This window comes from Crocuta crocuta, unplaced genomic scaffold, assembly GCF_008692635.1.
Source record: "Crocuta crocuta isolate KB4526 unplaced genomic scaffold, BGI_CrCroc_1.0 scaffold556, whole genome shotgun sequence".
Classification (NCBI taxonomy): domain Eukaryota; kingdom Metazoa; phylum Chordata; class Mammalia; order Carnivora; family Hyaenidae; genus Crocuta; species Crocuta crocuta.
Genome location: NW_027527436.1, coordinates 6,030,676 through 6,054,960, shown reverse-complemented (window position 1 = coordinate 6,054,960; position 24,285 = coordinate 6,030,676). Strand labels below are relative to the sequence as shown.

General features: G+C 39.5%; 2 protein-coding genes across 3 annotated transcripts in view; one reads left to right on the top strand and one right to left on the bottom strand.

The window, feature by feature from the left end:
• Positions 1-5,076, bottom strand: part of IARS2 (isoleucyl-tRNA synthetase 2, mitochondrial) — a 66,180-nt gene extending 61,104 nt beyond the window's left edge. The window contains exons 1-2 of the mRNA XM_077759806.1: positions 5,042-5,076; positions 4,505-4,625 (exon numbers count right to left, since the gene is read on the bottom strand). Of these exons, the coding sequence (XP_077615932.1) occupies positions 4,505-4,625; positions 5,042-5,076 (156 nt within the window). The remainder of the gene's footprint in view (positions 1-4,504; positions 4,626-5,041) is intronic.
• Positions 4,602-24,283, top strand: BPNT1 (3'(2'), 5'-bisphosphate nucleotidase 1). 2 transcript variants are annotated; one of them, XM_077759573.1, is made up of 9 exons: positions 4,602-4,735; positions 11,344-11,448; positions 12,162-12,269; positions 13,766-13,814; positions 15,533-15,624; positions 16,989-17,033; positions 19,574-19,771; positions 22,081-22,186; positions 23,651-24,283. In XM_077759573.1, exons 2-9 carry the CDS (start codon positions 11,389-11,391, stop codon positions 23,797-23,799), a joined length of 807 nt encoding a protein of 268 aa, XP_077615699.1. In that variant the 5' UTR covers positions 4,602-4,735; positions 11,344-11,388; the 3' UTR covers positions 23,800-24,283. The 2 variants fall into 2 exon arrangements, with proteins under 2 accessions (XP_077615699.1, XP_077615707.1); XM_077759581.1 differs by lacking the exon at positions 16,989-17,033.
• Positions 24,284-24,285: the final 2 nt, after the last annotated feature.

Sequence of the window (24,285 nt, the reverse complement as noted above, 5' to 3'; positions counted from 1 at the left end):
ACCCCAACGCATGGCTGGCTAACCCCGGCCTCCCGCGGGCGCCAGGTCCTCGGCGGGACGACCCGGCCCGGGCTCTGGAAACCACGGCCCCCAGAACACCTCCACGCGCTCTCCCGGAGTGCGCACGCGCGCNCGAAAGTCGGACGCTTAACCGGCTAAGCCACCCAGGCGCCCCCACAGTGCTCTACTTTAGCTTTCAAAGTATATTTTATTTCACCCAGTATCTCCAAGATATTATCACTTCAACGTGTAATTAATATAAAATTATACAAAAGATACATTCTTCGCCCGAATTTTTTTTTAAGTTTTATTTATTTTTGAGAGAGAGAGACAGCGTGAGCAGGGGAGGGTCAGAGAGAGAGGGAGTCAATCTGAAACAGGCTCCAGGCTCTGAGCTGTCAGCACAGAGCCCGACGCGGGCCTCGAACCCACGAACCGTGAAATCATGACCTGAGCCGAAGTCGGAGACTTAACCGACTGAGCCACCCAGGCGCCCCTCGGTCCGCATTTTACACATACAGCATATCTCACTTTGGGCTGGTGATTTGCCAAGCGCACAACCACCACAAGGGGCTGCTTTTGTGGGCAGCGCCTCCTGAGCTGAGTGCCAAGTTCAGGACCAATATTATACACCAACCTAATTATGTAACTTTCAGGTCCCCTATATCCCTGTTACGTCCCAAGCCTACAGAATAATACAGTGTATAGGATTTCAGCTCTGGTTTCTGCCAGAAACCCACTTTGTGTTTTTTAATGTTTACTTCTGTTTTAGAGAGAGGGAGAGCAGAGGAGGAGCAGAAAGAGAAGGGGACAGAGGATCCAAAGCAGGCTCTGCACTGACAGCAGAGAGCCCGATACGGGGCTAGAACCCACGAACCATAGGATCATGTCCTGAGCCTTAGCTGGTCGCTCAACTGACTGAGCCACCCAGGTGCCCTAGAAACCACTTTTCTATGGTGCTTGTGGAAAGCTTGTTAGGCCACTTTCACAACAACAACAAAACAGCAAAGCGGGGTGAGAGGGTGGGGGAATAGCATGCATTAGCTACAGTAGTACCTGTTTTCACTAACAGAAAGAAAAGAGGATTTTCGCTTTTACGAAATCAAGTGAAAATAGCATCAAGCATTTGTTTTGCAGCAAGCACACACCCAAGCAACCGAAGTGGCCCCTCCAAGCTCCTGCCCCGGAAACTAAACACAGCATCTCCACATCGGTGGCTAATGCTCTGAACTGTGTGTGTGAGCATCTCCATTTATTCTGTGCATCTGTTAGCAAGATGTGTCCTCAGGTATCAGAAAAGCTTCAGAAAGGTTATTTTTGGGCGACTTGGAATGCTAAAAAATTTTTCTCCATATACATTAATGGTAATTGTTTCTTTGCTTTACTTCATTTAGGTTTATGAAATATTTCATAGGAACACTCTACTCTCAGAGGAAATCCTGTATTTGGTTGTCGAGGTCATGGTAGTTCACAACTGTTAGCTTTTCACTGTAGAGTGTATCTCTTCCTATTCATAAGAAACGACATCTAGAAGAATTGGCTTAAATAAAACGACTGATTTTCTCCAAAAATAAAAAGAAAATTTTATATGGAAAAACATACCACAAAGTAAGAAGGTAAGTGGCAAATAGTAAGCATTCAGTGTCAGCTTTTCACCTTTCATCGCACTTTTTGAAAGTCTGTGTTAGCCTACTTTCTCTCTCTCTCTCTCTCTCACACACACACACACACACACACACACAAAGTGAAAATAGCATTTATTAGCTACATTAGTATCTGTTTTCAGTAACCAAAACAGGTTAGCTCCTTACCTGTATTAACTCATTTATTCATTAAACCCTATAAAGTGAAGACATAACAAGCCAAAATAACCCTATGAGGTGAGGTAGGTTCTATGGTTATTGCCATTTTACAGTTAAGGAAACTGAGGCATACAGTGTTAAGTAACTTGGCCGAGATCATACAACTAAGAAGTGAGAGATGGGATTTAAGTCCGGGCAATTGGTTTCTAGTGGCCATGTGGGTAATATTGTACTATATTGCCTCCCCCGCACTGTACTGTGGGAGGAAACATTTGCAAAAACATTTTAAGAAATTAATATCCAAAATGTATAAGCAGCTGCTACAAATCACAAAAATAAATATCAACAACCAAAGAGAAAAAAAGTCATAGGATAAGAATAGGCAATTCACAGAGAAATGGAAACAGCCAGTAAACAAACATACTCAAAGATACTCAACTTTAAGAATCATCAAGGACAGGCAGATAAAACAAGGTACCATTTCCATCCAACATATTAAAGGAAAAATTAAGAAGTTTGATAACAAGGACTGGGAGGGCATATGAAAGTGGCCTCTCTCACATTGCTGGTGGTAATGTAAAACTTGTACTGCCTTTTTGATGTTTATTATTTATTTTATTTTTGAGAGAGAGCATGAACAGGGGACGGGCAGAGAGAGGGGAGACAGAGGATCCAAAGCTGGCTCCATGCTTACAGCAATGAGCCTGATGTGGGGCTCATGCTCACAAACAATGAGATCATGACCTGAGCCAGAGTTGGATGCTCAACCAACTGAGCCACCCGGATGTCCCTGTACTGCCTTTCTGAACGGCAATTTGGCAATATCTGTCACCATTTCACTTTTGACCTGCAATTCTGCATTGGGGAATCTATCCTGTGAGCTTTAGTCTCACAGGAGCACAATGATGAATGCACAGAGCAGCTCTCCTAACCAACCCCTACATAACCCATTGCTGAATCCAACAGTGCTCTCTCTGTCTCTCCATGAAACACGAGAGTACACTGAGCCCTCCGAGCTGACGGCTACCCTCTAAGACACCTGCATACTTCCCTCTTCACCTGTTGAGTTTGCAGTCAGGTTTATCCTTAAACTTATTCAAGTCAATTGTACTTGTTTTGTATTACTTAATTATAAAAACCAACATATACTTAAAATGGTAAATTTTGTTATATACCTATTTTACCACAATAAATGGTCTGACTTAAGTCTCAGAGTTATTATGAAAATCAAATGAGATTCTATAGGTAAAAAGACTTCTCAAACTAGAACTCCAAGTAATGGTAGCCATTTGCTGATATTCTCCAATGAGTTTTTTAAAATGAAAATTATTGGTTTTTTTTCTACTTATAAAAGTTTGGGAGTTACAGAAGAACACACAGAAACAAAAATGGTTCACTGACTACTCTCTTCCCAAAACCAATGCGTTTTTTCTTTTAATGCAAAGGTAACTGCTTTTATGAAATTGAAGCTGAATGCTCTAAAAAGTCCAGTAAAGACAAATCTCAAAATAAACTGTTGCTGAATCAGGTGAAGATAAAACAAGTGCATAGTAGTGGAGAAAATATCATAAAAAATTCTAAGTATTCTACAATTAGAATGTATCTAAGTGTCTAAGCTACAAAACTAGACAGCACATTATGGCTCTGCATTCGCAGGAGACAGAAAGCAAAATTCCAATCCCAGGACACATGCTCTAAGCAAAGATCTGAGCACATAGTATCCTTTGCATTTTTCCTTTTAAGCAATGAGAATGTCATGGGTTACTTATCTAACTTAAAAATAAAGTAGTACCTTTATTCATATAAAAGATGTCTTTAACAATACAAAATGACTGTTCCCTTTGATAGGTGTTCTTGTCCTGAATTGTACTCTAACAATATAGTTTTTGGTTTTCCAATCAATTGGAAAATTTGTCTTTAAATGGATGAGTTTAAGCAATTTACATTTATTGTTGTAACTGATATGTTTGCTATTAACTTTGGCATCTTATTGTATGTTATTTATTATATCATAATCACCGTGCCCTGCTTTTTAATATTGAAAAAAAACATGGCCTATTCACTCTGCTGTTTTCATTGCCTATCTTCCTCCACACGCAAACATAAACACAGGGAGGCACAAAGAGTGTGCTCCTTAAATACATAGTGAAAGCATAAATGAGTAAACAGGGAATTTTTGGTTTTGCTTGTTTTTATGTCAGTGCAATAAAAACCGTAAACAGGTTTCCTTCAGTGCCCCCAAAACAAACAAAAACCACCCCCAAATCATTAAGAAGGAACATCTGTCCAGGAAAAGAGTTTACTGACGGGCATATGAAACGGTCACAGACCCCTTCAAGAATTTCATAAATGCTGGGGCACCTGGGTGACTCTGGCTCAGGTCAGGACCTCACGGTTGGTGAGTCCGCAGGCATCAGGCTCGGCTAAGCCCGCTTTGGATCCTCTGCCCCCCTCTCTCTCAAAAGTGAATAAACATTTTTTTTTTAATCTCATAAATGTTTGAAGGAAAAAAAAAAAAGGTAAACGCTACAGAGAGCGTGGACCTCCGGAAGCCACTCGGACAGCTGGGGTTCAAGGCTAGGCAGTCGCCGGCTGCCGCAGGGTGACATTACCACCCAACGAACATTTGAAGAGCGAACCATATGTACAAAATGGACTGGACGTCCCCTGAAATCAGAAGGAATCTTAAAAAGTAGACACACCTCTCGCTGTGACGCGAGGCAACACGCGCCGGCGGGAAGTTCTGGGAAAACACGGGGAAACGGCGTCTTCCGGGGCCTCGGGCGGGCGTGGGAGTNTGTCCCGCATCCGCCAGTACGCGACCTGTCGGCCAGGAACTGGACGCCACGAGGGACCTGTTGCTTGATAGCTTTCAGTTGCAGTTGTCACCCTTCCAAGTGTCTTTCGTCTAGCCTTGTTCCAGGCTCGTCACTGTAAGTTTCTCCCCTGCGAATCAGAGCAAGGGCCTCGGGCAGATCTGAGCCGTTGATTGCTCCCCTAACTCCACCGCATTGCACAGATATAAGGAGATTTCGGGGATTTGTGAAAGAAAGAAAAAAGATTGCGTGAATCAGATTGCCTCTCCAGGCATTCCAGTTTCGGACCTAGATNCAGGCTCCAGGCTCTGAGCTGGCAGTCAGCACAGAGCCCGACGCGGGGCTCGAACCCACGAACCGCGAGATCATGACCCAAGCGAAAGTCGGACGCTTAACCGACTAAGCCACCCAGGCGCCCCGGACCTAGATTCTTGAGTGTCAGCGATGTAACTGTTCATCGGTGCGTTTCGTTTCGTGCTCTAGGGTCTTTTCACGGCTATATATTGTGGAAATAACAAGGCAAACCTGGACAGTGGAGAGACTTCCTTACGCCTAAAATTAAATTTCCTTAAATCAACACACATTCTTCCTACTGTCTTTGCTACATACTTAGAAACTTGCTTGATTTATTCAGGTTTTCTGAAAATATAGTTGCTAGTTCAAAAGATGTGTACATTTTATTTTTAGTAAGCTTTTCAAAACCATCCTAAGAGGTTTTAATCACTTTGCAGCCTTGCTAACAGTGCTTCAGGAGGATGTTCCCTCACAGGTTAGCCCACATTGGGCATATTTATCCATGCCAGTCTTACACATCAATAATCAGCTTTCCCTGTTTTAATTTGCATTTCTTTCATAGAGAGGTTGAGCATTTCATGTAATTAGCTAATGGCCATTGCTTTTCTTTTTCTAGGAATAGATTGTGTCCTTTGTTCATTTTTCTAGGGGATTATTTATCTTTAACATGCTAATGTAAAAAGCCCTTTATGTAACCAAAATTAGCTCAGATGTCTAGGATGTAATACAGATTTTTTTTCCCTCGTTTTGTCAGTCATCTGCTTTGTGGTAATTTGGTTACATAGATATTTTCATTTTAATGCAAATTTGTCAATATGTGCTTTTATAGATTCTTAGTTTTTCTCATGTTTAAAAGTGCTTTGCCAAATTTATAAAATATTTAATACAGTTTTATTCTCATGGTTGTGTGGTTCATTCTTTACTTGTAAAATCGTGCACTGATCTGGAGTATATATTTGATACAAAGAATGCAGAAAGTTTTAACTTTCAAAAAGATTAACAATTGTTCTTGCCATTATTTGCACAATTAACTTTCCCTTGTGCTTTGAAATACCACCTGTAGTGTGTTTGGATCTATTTCTGGAATTTAATTCTGTCTAGGACTAAACTGNTAGGCTCCAGGCTCTGAGCTGTCAGTACAGAGCCTGACACGGGGCTGGAACTCACAGACCACGAGATCATGACCTGAGCCAAAAGTCGACGCTTAACTGACTGAGTCACCCGGGTGCCCATCTGCTTGTTGTTCTGTTTTTCAGAATTTGCTCTGTTGTGCTCATATTTTTATTTTTCTAGATGACTTTGAACCTTAGCATCATTTGATCAGGTTTCAAAATAATCTTTGTATTTTGATTGGGAACTCATCATTCATTAAAAAAATTTTTTTTAATGTTAGTATTTTTGTGAGACAGAGCAGAAGGAGGGGAGGGGCGNTCAAAGAAATTGGTTGGACTATTTTATTTGCCCACTAGAAGTGATTTGCAGGATCTCTTTAAAAATCAAACCTAGGGTGTACCTGGGTGGCTCAGTTGGTTAAGCATCGGACTTCGGCTCAGGTCTTGATCTCAGGGTTCCTGAGTTGGAGTGGGGCTTGCTGTTGTCAGAGCAGAACCCACTTTGGGTCCTTTGTCCCCCTCTCTCTGTGTCTCCCTTGCTCATTCTCTCTCTCTCCCACCAAAAATAAACCAAAAAATAAAAACCAAACCCAACTATTATATTCTTATGAAACTGATATTAGCTTTAAATGGCAGTGCATACAATACACATTTTATGAGGAATGTAGTAAAAAGACAAAGCCTGAAAACTTATTATGAGAAAATACTTGAACTTGGCAAACATAAAGGGAAGTGGTTTAGTTAGATATGAAGCCTGTTAAGCCTGAAATGATTACTTAATTGGCTCAAAGGTAAATGATATTTTGAAAAGTTAGCACACCACCACACAGTGAGGGAAAATGATCTGCTGTTATAAATGTCATTTTATAGAAGATGGGGACTGAATGAGCATACCAATGCATACTAAAATATCCTCAGTGGTTAAGACATTTGGCGCCTGAAGACTACCTTTTCCAATGTAGAATAAATCAGATATGTAGCTGGTCATGGATAATCAGGGAGTAGAGGTTAGGTCAACAAAGTATTTGCTGAATTATTTAACTTGTTTTCTATTTGAGGTGTTCCTGAAAGAGTAATTTTCATGAGCAGTTTTCCTGCATGTAGTACCTAGCACGCCAAGAAAATGATTGTAGCCTGATTATGTTATAATAAGATAAACAGGATTTAAATGCAGAGGAATTTGTTTTACTTTCATCTTAATTCCGGACAGCTACTGGTCACAATATGGTATTCATTACCTTTAAATTCAATTCTGTTCTCCTTCTGAAGGGTTTCAAATACTTCACTTGTATTTTGTCTCAATTACATTCATAATCCCTGTGAATAGAATGTGGATGATGGGAAAAAGATGTAAAAAAGAGCATGAAAGCCCCATCCAATCAAACATGCAGTCAGAAATTGGTGGTAGGATGATGGCTGTTGCTGAATTGAGGTTTATAATGTCTTTTCNTTGGGCCATGACGCAGTCTCAGCCAAGGTCTCTGTCACCCAACTGTGTTGGGCATTCAGAAGCTCGGATGACCCCCCAGAGGTAGGGTGGCACCCAGTTGGAGTGTGGAGTGGCCTTTAAACCCGTCCTCACTGTTGACCAGTTTCAGATGAAATGACTCATCTCAGCAGATAAATTTCCAAAGAAAGGTGGCAGATAAGGGCTATATGTTGGTGGCTCTCTCAACAGCTGGGGAAATGTCCCTCAGCCCTGAAGGGATTCTGGGTGGTGCATCGCAGACCCAGAACAGTCACTAAAGTCGCAGGATTTGTATTTGTGTTTTCAAAGAGGAATATACTTTATCCTACAGGCTGTTTTTTCCCCTGTATTTTTCCTTGGGCTGGGGGCTATTCTGACACTCATTACTTTACCCCAATTAATTATGTTGTTTGTTTTCTTTATTTGGCAACTGATGATGATGGAAGTAAGTAACCAGCAGCTGAAATATTATTTACTCTTTAATGGAATAGTCTGTGTTTTTTAGGAACTAATTGTAATTACATGCAATCCCTCCTCTTTTTAATGATTGCACACATCCATCCACATCCCTTACGCTGTCCATACTTCTCTTGGCACTTACTAATTTTATGTTAAAGGCTTTAGGTTATAATATTTTATCCTCAGCTCACCAAAATATTAGCTCCTTGGTGGCAGATGTTATATTATTAGTCTCTGAGGCACCTTCCACGGCCTTTGTGTGTGCATACATACACCTCATACATACAACTTTTTCACACACTCATAGGCCTGGGCCAGTTTACCCCATGCTTCAAAATGTACCATCTGCAGAGAGAGAGAATACTATATAATTTATTGAAAGAATCAATGCTGAAATGGAAGTTTTTCCAAATCTCTTTTAGTAAATATTTATTAAAGAATCTACACAGTTAGGCACTCAATAAATATCTATTGAATTGAATTCTAGTAACTAAAACCTGTAGTTGGCTTCAAAAATAATACAACTTTCTCTTAATTTCCCCCTAGGGCTTATCATGGCTTCCAGTCATACTGTGTTGATGCCCCTGGTGGCCTCAGCGTATTCTGTTGCTCAAAAGGCAGGAACCATAGTCAGATGTGTTCTTGCTGAAGGAGACCTGGGTATCGTGNGCAGGGGAGGGTCAGAGAGAGAGGGAGACACAGAATCTGAAGCAGGCTCTAGGCTCTGAGCTGTCAGCACAGAACCTGACGTGGGGCTCGAGCTCACAAACCATGAGATCGTGACCTGAGCCAAAGTCGGACACTTAACCGACTGAGCCACCCAGGTGCCCCATATTTATTTATATTTTTTGAGAGGGTGGAGGGGCAGAGAGAGAGGGGGACAGAGGATCCGCAGTGGGCCGTCTGCCGACAGCAGAGAGCCTGATGTGTGGCTCACAGGGCTTGAATCCATGAACCGAGAGACCATGACCAGAGCCAAAGTTGGACACCTAACCAACTGAGCCACGCAGGTGCCCCCCAAACATTTCACTTTAATTCATGCTTCATGTTAACCAAGAAAAGATCATTGCTGATAGATCACAGGACTCTGCTTCTGACTCTGTCTTTTTCTCTTTAATGATTAACTTAAAGTTAGTTTTAAAAATTCATTGAACGCATCTTCTGAAAAATGTTGTGGAAGAGGAGGACATAGAAATCATACTTATCAGGGACGCCGGGGTGGCTCAGTTGGTTAAGTGTCTGACTCTTGATTTTGGCTCAGGTCATAATCTTGCAGTTTGTGAGTTCGAGCCCCACATGAAGCTCTGCACTGACAGCGTGGAGCCTGCTTGGGATTCTCTCCATCTATCTCTCTACACCTCTCCTGCTGGTGTGCATTCATGCTATCGCAAAAATAAATAAACATTAAAAAATAAGAAATCATACTTATCAAATTTATCAATAAAATGAACCTGGGGAGAGTAGTTAATATGTTGGTTAGTTAATATATCAGATCACAGAATAAGTATTCAAAAAGTTACAAGCACTGAGAAAAGAGGCCCAAGTCTAACAGGATATTATACTGGGAATAATCTTAAGGTCCCAAAGTATTTATGTTCAAGGAATAAGAATAAATCTAATTCATATTTGTTCAAAAAAGAGGGTTAGGTGACGACATACATACTCAGTGATAAATCAGCAATGCAACTCAGCAACTTTTCAGAAGGCTGCTAATCTTACTGTCTTTTTAATAAAGTTTTTTTTACTGTTATGAAAAACAGGAAATGAAGAAAAATAGCAAAAAGTAAAGAAAAGTTACCCATCACTGCCAATACTTATAATCATTTTTTCCACATAGTTTCTTTATAGCATCACTTATTTTTAAATTGATTTTGGGGCGCCTGGGTGGCTCAGTCGGTTAAGCGTCTGACTTCGGCTCAGGTCATGATCTCATGGTTCGTGGGTTCGAGCCCCGCGTCGAGCTCTGTGCTGACTGCCAGCTCGGAGCCTGGAGCCTGCTTCGGATTCTGTGTCTCCCTCTCTCTCTCTGCTCCTCCCCTGCTCATGCTGTGCTTCTCTCTCTCTCAGAAATAAATAAAACATTAGAAAAATTTTTTAAAAAAATTGATTTTATGTAGTGAGTATAGTAGATGTACCACGTTGTAGCCTGTAGCTCAGGAGTAATGGAAAAACAGTATTCAAGTTAGGAAAAAGGTAATAATCTCACTGTCTTCTTTATTGTTCAGACACTTATAGTACTTTCTATCCACTTGTTGACACCTCATTTAAAAGAGGAAGGGCAGAATTAAATTTGTCACACAAAGTATTCAGAATGATGAGGTCTGGCACTATGTCAGTTGAAAAAGCAGGAAATAATATCCTGGAGAAGAAAAGAATTGGAATTAGCTTTCCTCATATACTTAATGGCCATCCGTCAGTGTGCCTTCTTTTCTCTAGAGAGCAATCTCTAGACTTGATTGCTCTGTCATCTTCAGATTTAGCAATTCTTTTAAAAAGTTTCAGCAGATGTTTCTAGAGCAGCTACTGTGTGCCAGACAATTCTTTAGGAAATAAAACAAAGATCTTTGTCTTTGTGGCACTGTATTCTACAGAAAAGTACTTCGTACTGAGATAGTCAGCAGACTTCAGTGTGGCATAAGAGTTTTTGATTTTCATGATCATTCATTGTCTCACTCAAAAGTATTATACAGTTTCTGCTATTTAAAATAATACAATCCATAAACCCACCTAACCAGGCATATGTAAATTGCAACATTTCATAATTCTGTGAAAGCAAACTAACAAAAGAGGCTGTGGCTGTCAACTGCCAGATTTTCCACCGTCTTTCACTAGAACGACTAACTGTCATATGGCTTGTGTGAAAATATTGTAGAAATATGTAACTCACATATATCAAATATTATTGCTATTCACTTTCATATTTTTTATATTTGAAAAAAAGGAATTCTATCATCCTGAGGACCTGTTGAATTATTAGGAAAGTAGGTCAATAGATTAGCAGAAGATTAGTGAGTAGAAGTTATAGAAGCATCTGTGTAAGGAATACCTTTCAAAGAGCTAAAGATAAAGTTTTTAGCTCTGACTGTCTTGAAAAGTTATGAATTTCCTGTCTCTTCATCTTTTTAAGTAAAAGATTTATGTAGAGATCTTTTGAAGGCGATTTCTCAACTGGGGGAGAAAATGGTCGAATAATCTAAAAGCTCCTTTCCAAACTTTAACCACTATAAATCCTATGAGAAAAACCAAACTGGGAAACTAGTTGATTCATTTAGTGTTCAGTTCCATGAATCTAAAAGCAGACAGTGTAATTTAAATGATATAGACACTCATGCATTAAGAATCAGAGGACAACTTCATATTAGTTCTGCTGAAATTTACATTCTTTGTTGCAGACCTGCCCCACAGACCTGCAGACCAAAGCTGACCGATTGGCACAGATGAGCATATGCTCTTCACTGGCACGGAAATTCCCCAAACTAACAATTATAGGGGAAGAGGTAAGACTTGTCAGGGATACAGTATTTTTTTAATGACTATTTCCCATATGGACTTATAATTGTGACTTTAATGATTTATATATCACTATTATTATTTCAAGTGTTGTATCTGGTGTTTTAACACCAAAATAATTGGTCATATTCCTTGGACTTGAAGGAAATGTCTGATTATAAAATATTTTGGTCCATGTCTAGGCAGATATCTCACTTCTTGACCATAGAAGATAGTGTTCCTATCCAGCATACAAACTATAAGAAAGGAAGAGTTCTAGAACTTTGGAATAAAATGGATTTTGTTGTTTCTGATCTTGTTTTTTTGTTTAAAATTAGGCTTACTCGTACACTTACCCAAAGACTATAACACTGTGAAACTGATGGAGTTTGCCTCCACTGTGTTTGAGAGAGAGGTATCTGATGTCAGAGCCACTTAAATATTAAATAAGTTTATAGCACTTAGATATTCTTTTTTTATTTTTTTAACTGTTCAGGATAACGAAGATGGGATATTTTGTAGCCAACTTTGATCAGCCATGTATGGTCATTTTTGCGGTTTTATTTGATTTGCTTTATTTTCTACTGAGTTAAACTCTAAACGCAAAGGGTAAACAGGAAGGCCTAGTGAACCATGATGTTGCATTTCTTCTGTTATGAAGATAGAGGATGCTCTGTAAACACCAGATAGCTTCAGTAACCATCCATGTTCTCCACTTTAGGATCTGCCTTCTGAAGAAGTAGATCAAGAGCTGATTGAAGATGGTCAGTGGGAGGAGATACTGAAGCAGCCGTGCCCATCACAGTATAGCGCCATTAAAGAGGAAGATGTATGATATNGCCTAGCCGACTAAGCCACCCAGGCGCCCCTCATTATTTAATTCTTGGTCAACCTTCACGTTTTTGCTGTAGTAAATAAAATTTGCCAGTAATGTTAAGAAGTTGGTAGATATAAAATAGGGGCAACCAGGAACTTGAAATCTTTCAGGGCCAGCATAGAAGTATCAGGCAACCATATGGGATGTATGAGCTATTAATTTAGGGTTTAGTTTCTTATCTTATTGGTGTCTTCTCTATTCTAAAACTGTTATTAAAAATACAGGAAGAGCATCTAATTTGTTAGTAGATTTGGGTAAAACATTTCATTGGTAATTGGGGCTGGAAGAAGATGAAATAGATCAGTACCTTAAAGGTTTACAAGGCCATAAAAATCACCTTGCTTACTTATTTTGATTTGTTTAACATCTATTCATCAAATATCTACTGTGAGTAAGGCACTTTGCTCTGTGGCTTGGAGGATAGAAAGAAAATGAAATATGGTGTGTTTCATCAGAAATATGCCTCATTCACAAAGTCACATCAAGCATTATAATTCTAGTGGGTAGTGGTGCATATCCTGAATCACATTAAAATCCCAAGGAAAAGGTCTTTCTTTCTTTCTTTTTTCTTTTTTTTTTTTTTAGTGTACCATCAGTTTATAAACCATTCATTTTTCTTTGCTGTACATAAATGGTATCCTTAAGTTAAAGTCAGACTGTCATTTTTTTAATCAGCATTATATGTCAGAGTACCAGCCACACATTGTTCAAAACATTTTTGGTGCCACTTTAAAGTTTTCCATGTATTACCACATAGAGCTCAGTGTGTTCATAGCATTGTGTTTAGTGTTCAGGTGACAACAAATTTATTAGTTAAGCATTTCATATTTAAAATTCTTTGAGAGTGTGTGAGTTAGAGAGAGGGGCAAAGAGAGAGAGAACCTTAAGCAAGCTCCACACTTAGGGCAGAGCCTAAAGCAGGGCTTGGTCCCACAACCCTGGGATTATGATGTGTGCTGAAATCAAGAGTTGGACGCTCAACCAACTGAGCCACCCAGGAGCCCCACGTATTTAAAATTATTAAATTAGGGGCGCCTTGATGGCTCAGTCGGTTAAGCATCCAACTTTGGCTCAGGTCATGGTCTCACGGTTCCTGCGTTTGAGCACACATCGGGCTCTGTGCTGACAGCTTTGAGCCTGGAGCCTGCTTCAGATTCTGTGCCTCCTCTCTCTGAGAGATAGTTTGTGCTATCTCTCAAAGGTAAATAAATGTTAAAAAAAAAAAAAAAACCTAAAATTCTTAAATCAGACTTTTCTCTAATTTAAATGGACTTTTTCCATGATTGCAAAACATTAAGGTTTTTTACTATCACAAAACTGATGACATTAGCTTAAGCAATTCATAATATAATTTTAAAAATGAAAAAAAGTATTTTTAATCTACTTAACCCTATTTTTAAAATGTTGTCTGCCTAATTTGGCTATTTCTCTCTCTCTTTTTCTTTTAGCTTGTGGTCTGGGTTGATCCTCTGGATGGGACCAAGGAATATACTGAAGGTTAGTGTCTTTTTGGTATTTGTTTCCGATAGCAATAGGTCTAGTGTACGATATTTAATTGGCAACACTTACTATTTCATCTGCTGCATGAAAACCTGGTATCATAGCTTATGTCCGTGCCCTGAAGCTGTATTTGTGCGCATGCTCGCTAACTGTTATTGTCTATCAGTGAACATCGAGACAGAGAGGGAGAAAGTTCATCCCCTTCAAATACCAACCCCCCCCAACTCTCTACCAGCTGTACAGTTCTAACATCCCCCACGTGAGGACAGCTGCCACTAAACCCGTGTCACCAAAGGGACAACACTGAACCCCAGCTCTGCTGGGCTAGAAAACAATGAAAAGCCCAGCTGCACTGCTGCGCTCTGCCGCCTCTGCCCTCCCATGCCCTTCCGCTCACCCTCCCCTCACGTGTGAGCCGCCTTCTCACTCACAGCCTCACCTTTAAAGATGAATTTGGAGGGGCGCCTGGGTGGCTCAGTCGGTTAAGCGGTTAAGAGTCCAACCTCGGCTGAGGTCGTGATATCATGGTTCCTGAGTTCAAGCCCCGTGTCGGGCTCTGCACTGACAGCAAGGGAGCCTGCTTCAGAGCATGTGTCTCCCTCTCTCTGCCTTTCCCCCATTTGCTGTCTCTCTCAAAATAAATCAGTAAACTTAAAATTTACAAAAAAAAAAAAAAAGATGAGTTTGGAAACATAGTACAGTATTTCTCCTTTCTCAAATTGCCTAGTGAGAAAACCTAGAAAGTAGCAAATTAAAATAAAATGGACAGCATTAAAGTAAAAAGACCACGCTCTGAAGTTGTATGTTTTAGGAGCATAGCATACATAAGCTTAGAGTTTTATTTTTGAAACCGAGATCCTCATGGGTTTTCTGATATTGGTTCTCCGTTTTATGCCTTAAGAAAAAGAAGATTTTTTGTAGTTATTAGAAAAAGCTTTCTCTGTCATTGGGTATGACATATCTATAAAGAGTTGTCACACAGTATGTACGCACATCTATGTATGTATGATCTGTTGAGAAGTAGAGAAGTTCTAGACAGCTTAGTATCTGTAAGAACACCCAGATAAATTGTTTAGATCTTGAACCCTATCTCCAGAGATTTTGATTCACTGGCTCTGGGAAGGACCCTGAGAATCAGTGTTAAAAATTATGCCAGTTAAGGGGTACCAGCTGGCTAAGTCGGTAGAGCATGCGACTCTTGATTTCAGGGTTGTAAGTTTGAGCCCTACGTTGGGCATCAAGCTTACTTTAAAAACAAAACAAAACAAAACCATGCCAGTTAATTCTGAAGCTGCTTGACAATGCACAGACCCCGCTTGGAGAAACCTTGCCTTAGAGACTTGAAATGGAGATGTGGACAGTAATCCTGGAACAGAGAGTGATGCAGCAGGCAGGACCGACATGGATGGTGGCAGAAGGGTGTAGGAATTTGACAGTAATGGCTGTGGAGTTATGGCTGGTGTATCCAATTGGTTTACAAATTGTGGTAATGAGACCATGCCTATCGATTCAGTTAAGTGGCCATAGATCCTTCTTCTGTCTCTGGCCAGCTATCTCTTATAATTTGTGCATTTTTACCAGAAGTAGGATTGATTGTGGATGAATCATTACAAATTTCTTACCTTTCTTCCCAAAATAACTTGGAGCAATTGATGTGCTGATGATGCATTGTAAGATGAGAACGTTATATAATTGAACTCATTTCTTCCTCATAGGTCTTCTTGACAATGTGACTGTTCTTATTGGAATTGCTTACGAAGGAAAAGCCATAGCAGGAGTCATTAATCAGCCATATTACAACTACCAGGTATTACTATCAATGATATAAAAGTATTTTATTAGATAATTATAGTGTTTTATGATTCCTGATGTTATCTAATCCAGTGATTTCTAACTGCACTGCCCATGCAGTTATTAGGGAGGTCAACAAAATTCAGATTCCCAGGTCATACCCTGGACCTATTGAATCAGAACCCTCAGGGCTCTGATACCAGGAATGTATATGTACGTATTTGTGTTTACAGAGAGACACTATATAAATTACATATACTTTGTTTATGTGTGTCTTAGTATTTGAATGCCAAAGTTTGGGAATTACTGACATGGTTCTTGATTAGCTTGGTTATTGAGACACCTGATTTACAGGTGGTTCTTGAAGCATATTGAAGAAATGAACCATTTCAGCCAAGAAAAGATGCTAGCCATGTTGTTTTCCAGGTAATACTCTATAACCCCTAAATCACAGTCAGCATTGGTAATAGAACTAGCTATGCTCTTGCACTCATTTATCTTATTTTGTCTCTCTAATCTGCTTTGACTTTCTATTATGCTCCCGAGAAATTGCCTTCCTTAGAAGCAAGAGACTAACATAATTCCACGACAGAAATATGCCATGAGGGGCGCCTGGGTGGCTCAGTCGGTAAAGCACCCAATTTCGGCTCAGGTCATGATATGACAGTTCGTGAGTTCAAGCCCTGCATCGGGCTCTGGGCTGACAGCTCAGAGCCTGAAGCCTGCCTCAGATTCTGTGTCTCCCTATCTGTGTCCCTCCCAAGCTAATGCTCTGTCTGTGTCTCTCTCTCTCTCTCTCTCAAAAATAAAAATAAACATAAAAAAACCTAAAAAAAAAAAAAGAAATATACCATGAAATCACATTAAATGTTAAAGGAAATTGATGAAATAAAATAGTTGAGGTATTTGCATTACTGTCACCTTGATAGAACATTGGAGAATTAAAGTAAACAGAGTGGAGACTATTAACTTCTGAATTCCTAATTTGAATTTAAGAGCAGGGTTAATCTTTGCTTCTAAGATAAATTTGTTTTTCATATATATGATTATAACTTTTTACTTATAATTATGTGCTTCTTAAAATTATTTAGCCAAAAGAGTTCTGCGGTATTGAGCACATCTCTCATACTGAATTGCTTAAGTGTCTTAATTTTTTAAATATGACTTTAACGTTTATACAATACTATATGCAGATGCAAATTTGTGGCTTTTATGTAAACTTTAAGTTAATACCATTACTTAAAAGAGGAGCATTTAGTTCACAGATGATGTTGTAATGCACGGCACCTTTCATCAAAAGATTGTCACGGTGCTTAGGGGTTATTAATAGTTTCCATCACCTCTTTCTGAGATTAGAAAACTTGTATTCATTTTCCACAGAACAATGAAAAGCAGAAGTTAAGGGAACACGGGAATGAAGCAAAGGTGAGAAAAATAGGGTATGGGCTCCACTAGTAGGTAGAAAACAAGGCAAGCGACGTGTGATGCCAGGTGGCCATTGTCCCTCCCACGTGCCTGTTCGTTTCCTACTGTTCTGCCGCTCCCACTGCTACCCCTCTCTTCTCCACAGCCCCTCGTGTATTCTCTTTTTCCTCTCGTCCTTCACGCTTGCTTATGCCTTAAAATTTGTTGCAGCAAGTGGAAAAGTTGCCTCGCTATGTTGATGGGATTCAAGGCTGGATATTCAATTTTAAATAATCCTCAGTGTAATAATAATAATAGCTAACGTGTATCAAGAGCTTACTGTGTGCTGCCAGACTGAAGATTCACATGCATTATCTCATGTAATACCACAGTCCTGTAAGGAAACCTTTATCCTTGTTTTAAAGAAAAGGAAACTGAAGCAAGTAACTTGCCTGTCATGGACAAGATCTGGATCCTGAAACCGAGGTCCAGGCTCTTACCATTACTCTGTATTGCTTTCTTGAGCCAGATAGAAGACCACCAATATGAACTTTAGTATTACTTGTAACAGATACTGAAGCTGGTAAGCACTTAAAGGAAGCAGTGTGGCTTCATGCAAAGAAACCTAATTGGCCTTTACGTCTGAGATAGCTTCTTAACCATTATGAATTGTCATTAACCATTGTGAAGCCTTTGTTATGCCCAGAAAGTTGGTGTGGTGCTTTTGAAGGAGAGAGACGGGAGAGATCAGGAGCACAGGGGAAGGCTCACTGGCTGCCTCATGGGATTGTGTTTACCCCACTCAGGTGCCAGATTCCTTGGTCACATCCTCTTTGCCTACATACTCATTTGTGGAGCGAATGTGACCTTTTAGGAACCGGAATCCCCATGTCTACTCTTTAGTATGCTTTCCTTTCTTTTTCAGAATAAATGGAGAGCTGAATTGGTAAATAGGTTTCTTGAGAGCATGAGATTTATTTCAGCAATCAAGCTAAAACCCAATGAGCACCAGAGCCCATCTGTGCTTTTCAGGTTCTAAGACTCTAGTGTAAACTCAAGAATCTATAAAACACGGAGGAAGCACGTGAACATATATCGAGCACCAAGCACCAAGCACTTGTTCTTTGGTTCCTTTGTTGCCCCACTTGCAGGGAGAGCTATGAGCAGACAGCCTTCAGCAGGCAGCACCGTCAAGCATTCTCACCCGCAAAGAGCTGCCTCACCCAGTGACACGTCCTTTCTCAAGGCAGTCCATTTCCAATGACTGATTAGCGCATGAGCGTTAATGCCTGGTATTTCCTTCCAATTTCTGCTAAGCTGAGGGCCGTTTTAGCTTCAGGGCCCATCAGCTGAGGCTGTTGTTGGATCTGCATCACAGCTCGGTTTCTCCCTCTGCCCACGCATGCTTTCTTCCCTCCCTTACACAGGCGTTGATCCCAAAAGTACTCTGTAAAGACACCCTCCCTAATTCAGAGTCTGCTTCCCACGGAGTGCAACCTGCAACATAAGCATATTTCACGGCAACAGCACCCAGGGTGCTGCCAATGGACAAATAAGATGATGTGTTTGAAAGCATTTTGACAAATCAAATGTGGCAGTATAGTTTAGTGGTGAAGAATATCAGCTTTGAATACAGATGAGCCTGAGTTTGCTTATGAGCTTCCTGGAGTCCTTGGTCAGGTTACTTAACGATTCCACATCTCAGTTTTCTCATCTGTAAGGCAAGCATGATAATACCTGCTTCATGGAGTTTTTTGGGGATTAAATGAGATAATACATGTAAAGCACTCAGTATAGTGCCTGGTACTTGCTTAGAATTCAGTAAAATATATGTCTGTACGTCTATGGTATATGTCCAGTATATTAACATAATGTGCTAATGATTTTATGCATCAGTTTCGCTTTCCATGAGATGCAGTTTGTTTTTCTGTATGAAATGTAAAACGAGGTGTTGGAAAATTCTTTGAGCTCCGCAACGGAAAATACAGAGGCTAAGGTTGCATTATCATTGCCATTTTACCACCACAGCTGTCAGTAACGATGTTAACCCTGACCCCATTATCTGTGGCTGCTCTTCAGTACCGGCACATTCAGTTGCCCTGTCTCTGCAGCAGCAAAATACATCATCACTGTTACCTATTCCCATAGTAACAAGACCCTTGCTGTCCGTTGGATGATGAAAAGTAGTGATCGATTCATGGTGTTTCATTTCCCCAGGGACTTCGGTACCTTGCAGACAGCTATTTTCAAACACAATAATGAGATCATTGGCTGGTTGAGAAAAAGATAGTATAGGATGTTTCCTTGCCTGAGGACTTCAAGGAGTAACCCTAAGTCCCCTTCAGTTACCTCCTAAACCCAATTATTAGCCAAAACGAGAATAATCAGCTGATTATCTCAGGAAAATTTTATTGTCGATGATACTGTTCTTGTTCTTTATAACATTATCATAGTTTTATTTTTAAAAAAACCCATGCTGCTGACATAACTCAGTATTCTATTTATGGCTGACATTTTTCTCCAGACAATTACAAGCTTTGCTTTTTCACTCGCTTACATAGGCAGGACCAGATGCCGTGTTGGGGAGGACAATCTGGGGAGTTTTAGGTTTAGGTGCCTTTGGGTTTCAGCTGAAAGAGGCGCCTGCTGGAAAACACATCATCACGACCACCCGGTCCCATGGCAGCAAGCTGGTGATGGACTGTGTGACGGCCATGAACCCGGACGATGTGCTACGAGTGGGAGGAGCAGGAAATAAGGTATGGAAGCGCCTGCCATTCCACTGAAATGCAGTGGAGTTTTTGACAGAAATCCCAAGCTTTAAAAAAAAAAAAAAAAAAAAAAAAAAGGTGAGAGTAGAGTTGGGGAGAAGGAATTAGAGATTGTAACTGACCATTAAAGGCATATTTCAGCAACATTTGAAATTTTTAAAAAATTGGTTTGAGTCCTTTTTATCTAAGAGTGTTCGGTGCTGATAGAAGTCTCCAAGATAAGATCCTGTGCCTCTTGCCAGCCCTCCTGTTCTCGAGACTCTCTGGGTTTACTTCTAGTCTTTTCTTCTGCGGACTCCAAGGATGGGCCTGCCTGCCCTTCCTAGATGCTTCCCCCATTCTTTCATCTAGGCTTCCATCCTCCTGAGAAAATTGTGAAATGGAACACAATTTGATCTGCATCCCTAGCCCTGATCTCTTCTCCTCTGCTTGCCCCCTGGATATCATCATGGTGACACCCTTAGGTATCTCAAAGGCAGCATGTCCACTTGGAGCTCTTCCTTTTTCTTCCTGCCCCGCATGGCTTCCTCTTATTTCCTATCTGCCTCCATTTTCCTAACTGCTCCAGGCAGACCCCTGAAAGTCATCCACAACTCCTGCCTTCCTACAGCCTCTGTTATCTTCTTAATTCCCCCCTAATGTTTCCTCTTGTCCATCTTAACTGCCCCCACCCTACTTGAATCCTATCATCATCCTTCACCCCAGACTTTACAGTAGCTTCTGAGTGGTCTCTCTGTTCAGTCCCCGTCCTCACATTAACACAGAGCAGTTAAAAATGCAAAACTTACATCCATCACTCCCTTGCCCCAAGCCCTTGGACATCTCCCTGCACAACAATTGAAAATCCAAGCCTAGAGAATGGAAGGTAAATTCCTCTATATCTTGGCCCTTGGACACACCCCAGCCTTTTCTCATGACATCCCCCAACTCAGAAGTTAGTGACACTAGACTGCCTATAGTTCCTGGTGCATGTGCATTTCACACTCGTGTGCCAGGCATGGGGAAGGCAAATAATAAATACTTACTCAACTGAGTGGAATTAATTTTTCTTCATCCACCCTTTGGAAGCAGTGATCAACTATTTTTAGAGTTTTCAAAAGCACTTACTGGTAAGAGGATGAAAATAGGGGCATAAATATAATAATATTTGGGGGAAAAAACTAAAACATTTCAAAGTAAAAATGTCTTTTTGGTATTCACCAAATATAAATAGTGACAGATGTGATTTCTCTTTGCCCTTACATTTATAACCACAAAAATCCCCTTACATCTTTTATTCGCAAGGAGGACCATTCTTCTTAGGAACAAAGTCCCCATCCTGCACATTCCCTACCTTCTCTCCTNTTATAAGGGACTTCTTTAAGAATCTAATGAAAGCCACAGCCCTTCTTCCCTCAAAAAATATACCTGAAATAGTTCTGGCCCATAATAAGACTTGACACACAGTTGTTAAATGAAAGGAAAACCATTTTCTTAAAAGTCTCCAGTACGGTTTAATCGAGTTTGATGGCGTTTTTGAATAATAATAAGGAAATGAATTGGTTACATTGTGTTCACTGAGGTTTTCCTCATTCTCATTGCCTCATTCTCTCAGTCTAGTCTCTTCAGCTGAATATTCGAAATCTGGATTTTATAGTACTGATTATTTGACAGTGTAACCAAAAAATAAGTAAATAACTAATTAAAGTTTGATGGCGGTTACTCTTTAGAATCATGCAGTTTCTATCAGTGACCTCGGTTTTGTTTGAGAATTTTAAGAGTTACTAAGATGACAATTTAAAAATTCGTATTTTGGTAGTAGAAACCACAATGCATACGATTCCTGATACTTAAACTATTTGTTACATCGGTCAGCATTGCATGTCTGTTAGGACTTAACTACAGTTTATATATTGCCACACTACTTGATATTTCTCTGTCCTTTATGTAATAATGGTCACTTCCCAACAAGATCGAAAAACCTTAATTTTTCTATAATATGTAACATATTGCTTTATAGTAAGAGAGAAACAATATAATAAAAAGAAAGTTAAATTTAACTGACTAGGACTATGAAGACTGTTCTGATAGACTCCTTGTCGCTTATTTAACCACTTTTCCCTCTCTCAGGTCACTATATTATTCTGTATTCTATATATTTCTCCTTAATACTCATATTATTTAAACGGCTAAAGGCTTTAACCTAAGTTAAGTTGGACAGAGGAACTGATGAAATATACTTGATAGGAAGCGATTTCTCTTATTTATTCTTCAATCATTTCGTGGTCCACGGATAATTATTATCTCTAACCTTACAGATTATTCAGCTGATTGAAGGCAAAGCCTCTGCTTATGTATTTGCAAGTCCTGGATGTAAGAAATGGGATACTTGTGCTCCAGAAGTTATTTTACATGCTGTGGGAGGTCAGTCCCTTTTATTTTGGGGAATTACAATGTTTATAGTTTTTATATTATACTAAGATACAATTTTTCAGTATATTATTTTATCTAGACTCTGGATATAAAAACTAGAAGGAAAAACTAGAAGGAATCCTAGAGATTAGCCAGTCCAACCTCTACACTTCATAGAAATAGAAAATAGGTTTTTCAGCCAATTTCTTTCTTTAGTTACTGTTCATATTTGGGACTTTGATCCACATACAGTTGATTTGATTTGATTTTTTTTAAATTTTAGAGGTACATGAGAACAGGGGAGAGGGAGGCAGAAGGAGAGAGAGAGAATCTTGAGTAGTCTCCACATTGACACAGGGCTCGATCCCACAATGCTGGGATCATGATCTGAGCCAAAATCAAGAGTTGGACACTCACCTACTATGTCAACCAGGTGCCCCTACATACAGTTGATTTATTTTTTTAATTTTTTAAAATTTATTTTTGAGAGAGAGACAGAGTGTGAATAGGGAAGGGGCAGAGAGACACACACATACACAATCCAAAGCAGGCTCCGGGCTCTGAGCTGTCAGCACAGACCCCGACATGGGGCTCAAACTCGCAAACCATGACCTGAGCCAAAGTGGACTGCTTAATCCACTGAGCCACCCAGGTGGCCCACATATGGTTGATTTAATTAAGCTCTAATAATTTTCGGCTTTAATGCTTCTAGGGTTTTTTTTTCCCTTAAAATGTAAAATATTCATTATCATTGTCTTCATCTCACTTAGTTTCATTTAAGCCAATATTGGTAAATATCTTAGTACTAGTGCTTAAGATCATAGAGTTAGAATTGTTTTTAATCTGACTGAAAATATACTACAAATATATACATAGTAAGATGATTTTCAATTTCTAATGACATTAGTTCCCTTCTACTCTTGAAACACTTGATTTTTTTAATAAATTTTCCTAATATATTATTAATATCTCATTAGTATATAACATGACAAGGAAGTTAGATTCATCACAATCCCATCTCTTTATAGTGTTTAATGAAACTGTAATGTAGCACAGTTATATTTGATGAACATACTTCACTTAAACTCTTATTAAATAAAGTATTAATATTCAATGGTAGAATTAAAAAAAAAACACTTTTAAAAATGGGGATAGTAGTGTTGGAATAGAAGCAGCAAGAAATGTAATCACCTCAGGATAAGAGAAATTGATACTGAGAAATATAAATTAAAACTGCTAAGTGAAACTAATTTTAATCGGGGAGAAAAAATAACTTCTCTTTCAATTAGTCAAAATTGCTCTATAGTTTTAAATTTAAATGAATTAAAACTTAACCTTTATAATCACTCATGATCTTTCCTATCTTATGCAAAACGAATCGATACTATTGTACAGGGAAGTAAAAGGCGCTTAAAAATAACTAGAAACATAACCACGTGGTCTGTCACTAATGTCATATTGATTTTTTTTCTGTAGGCAAGTTAACCGATATCCATGGAAATGCCCTTCAGTATAACAAGGAGGTGAAGCATATGAACTCAGCAGGCGTCCTGGCCACACTGCGCAATCACAACTACTATGCAAGTCGAGTTCCAGAATCTGTTAAAAGTGCACTTGTTCCTTAAACGAAAATCTCTTGGACTTAGCTAGGAGAAGAACTTGATTCTCAGAGTAATACACTTTAATTAGATGGAATTAGAGTTCCACATTTTATTCATTGTTGATCAGTGATTTATACTTACTTAGGAGTAGAAAAAGGAATGAAAGAATTTCTTGATTAATTAATCCCCCAGACCAATTGTGACATATGAAGGGTTTATAAAGTAAGTGTGTTAATGGTTCCTTTCCTCCTTGTATTTGGATAAATGAAAGGAAGGCTTAATTTCAACTCCCTTTTCTGATCAGTTGTGTAATCAACATTCCTGTTAGTGTGAACAAGATTTCCTTAGGGCCCAGAACCACAGGTTGTTACCTGAATCTCATTCTTTTTCACAGTGATTTTAAAAGTTTTCCTTACTCCAGTGATGAATACACTAACATGTCATGTATGTGGATGAAACAGATTTATGGGAAAAAATTCTTTGTAATAAATTAAGTTATTTAATTCTAGT

Bases quoted from the DNA above. Each gene is read 5' to 3' on its own strand.
- BPNT1 (XM_077759573.1), top strand. From the start codon at position 11,389: ATGAGCATATGCTCTTCACTGGCACGGAAATTCCCCAAACTAACAATT. The intron at 13,815-15,532 runs GTTAGTGTCTTT...TCTTCCTCATAG, and splicing joins GACCAAGGAATATACTGAAG to GTCTTCTTGACAATGTGACT. The intron at 22,187-23,650 runs GTCAGTCCCTTT...TTTTTTCTGTAG, and splicing joins TATTTTACATGCTGTGGGAG to GCAAGTTAACCGATATCCAT.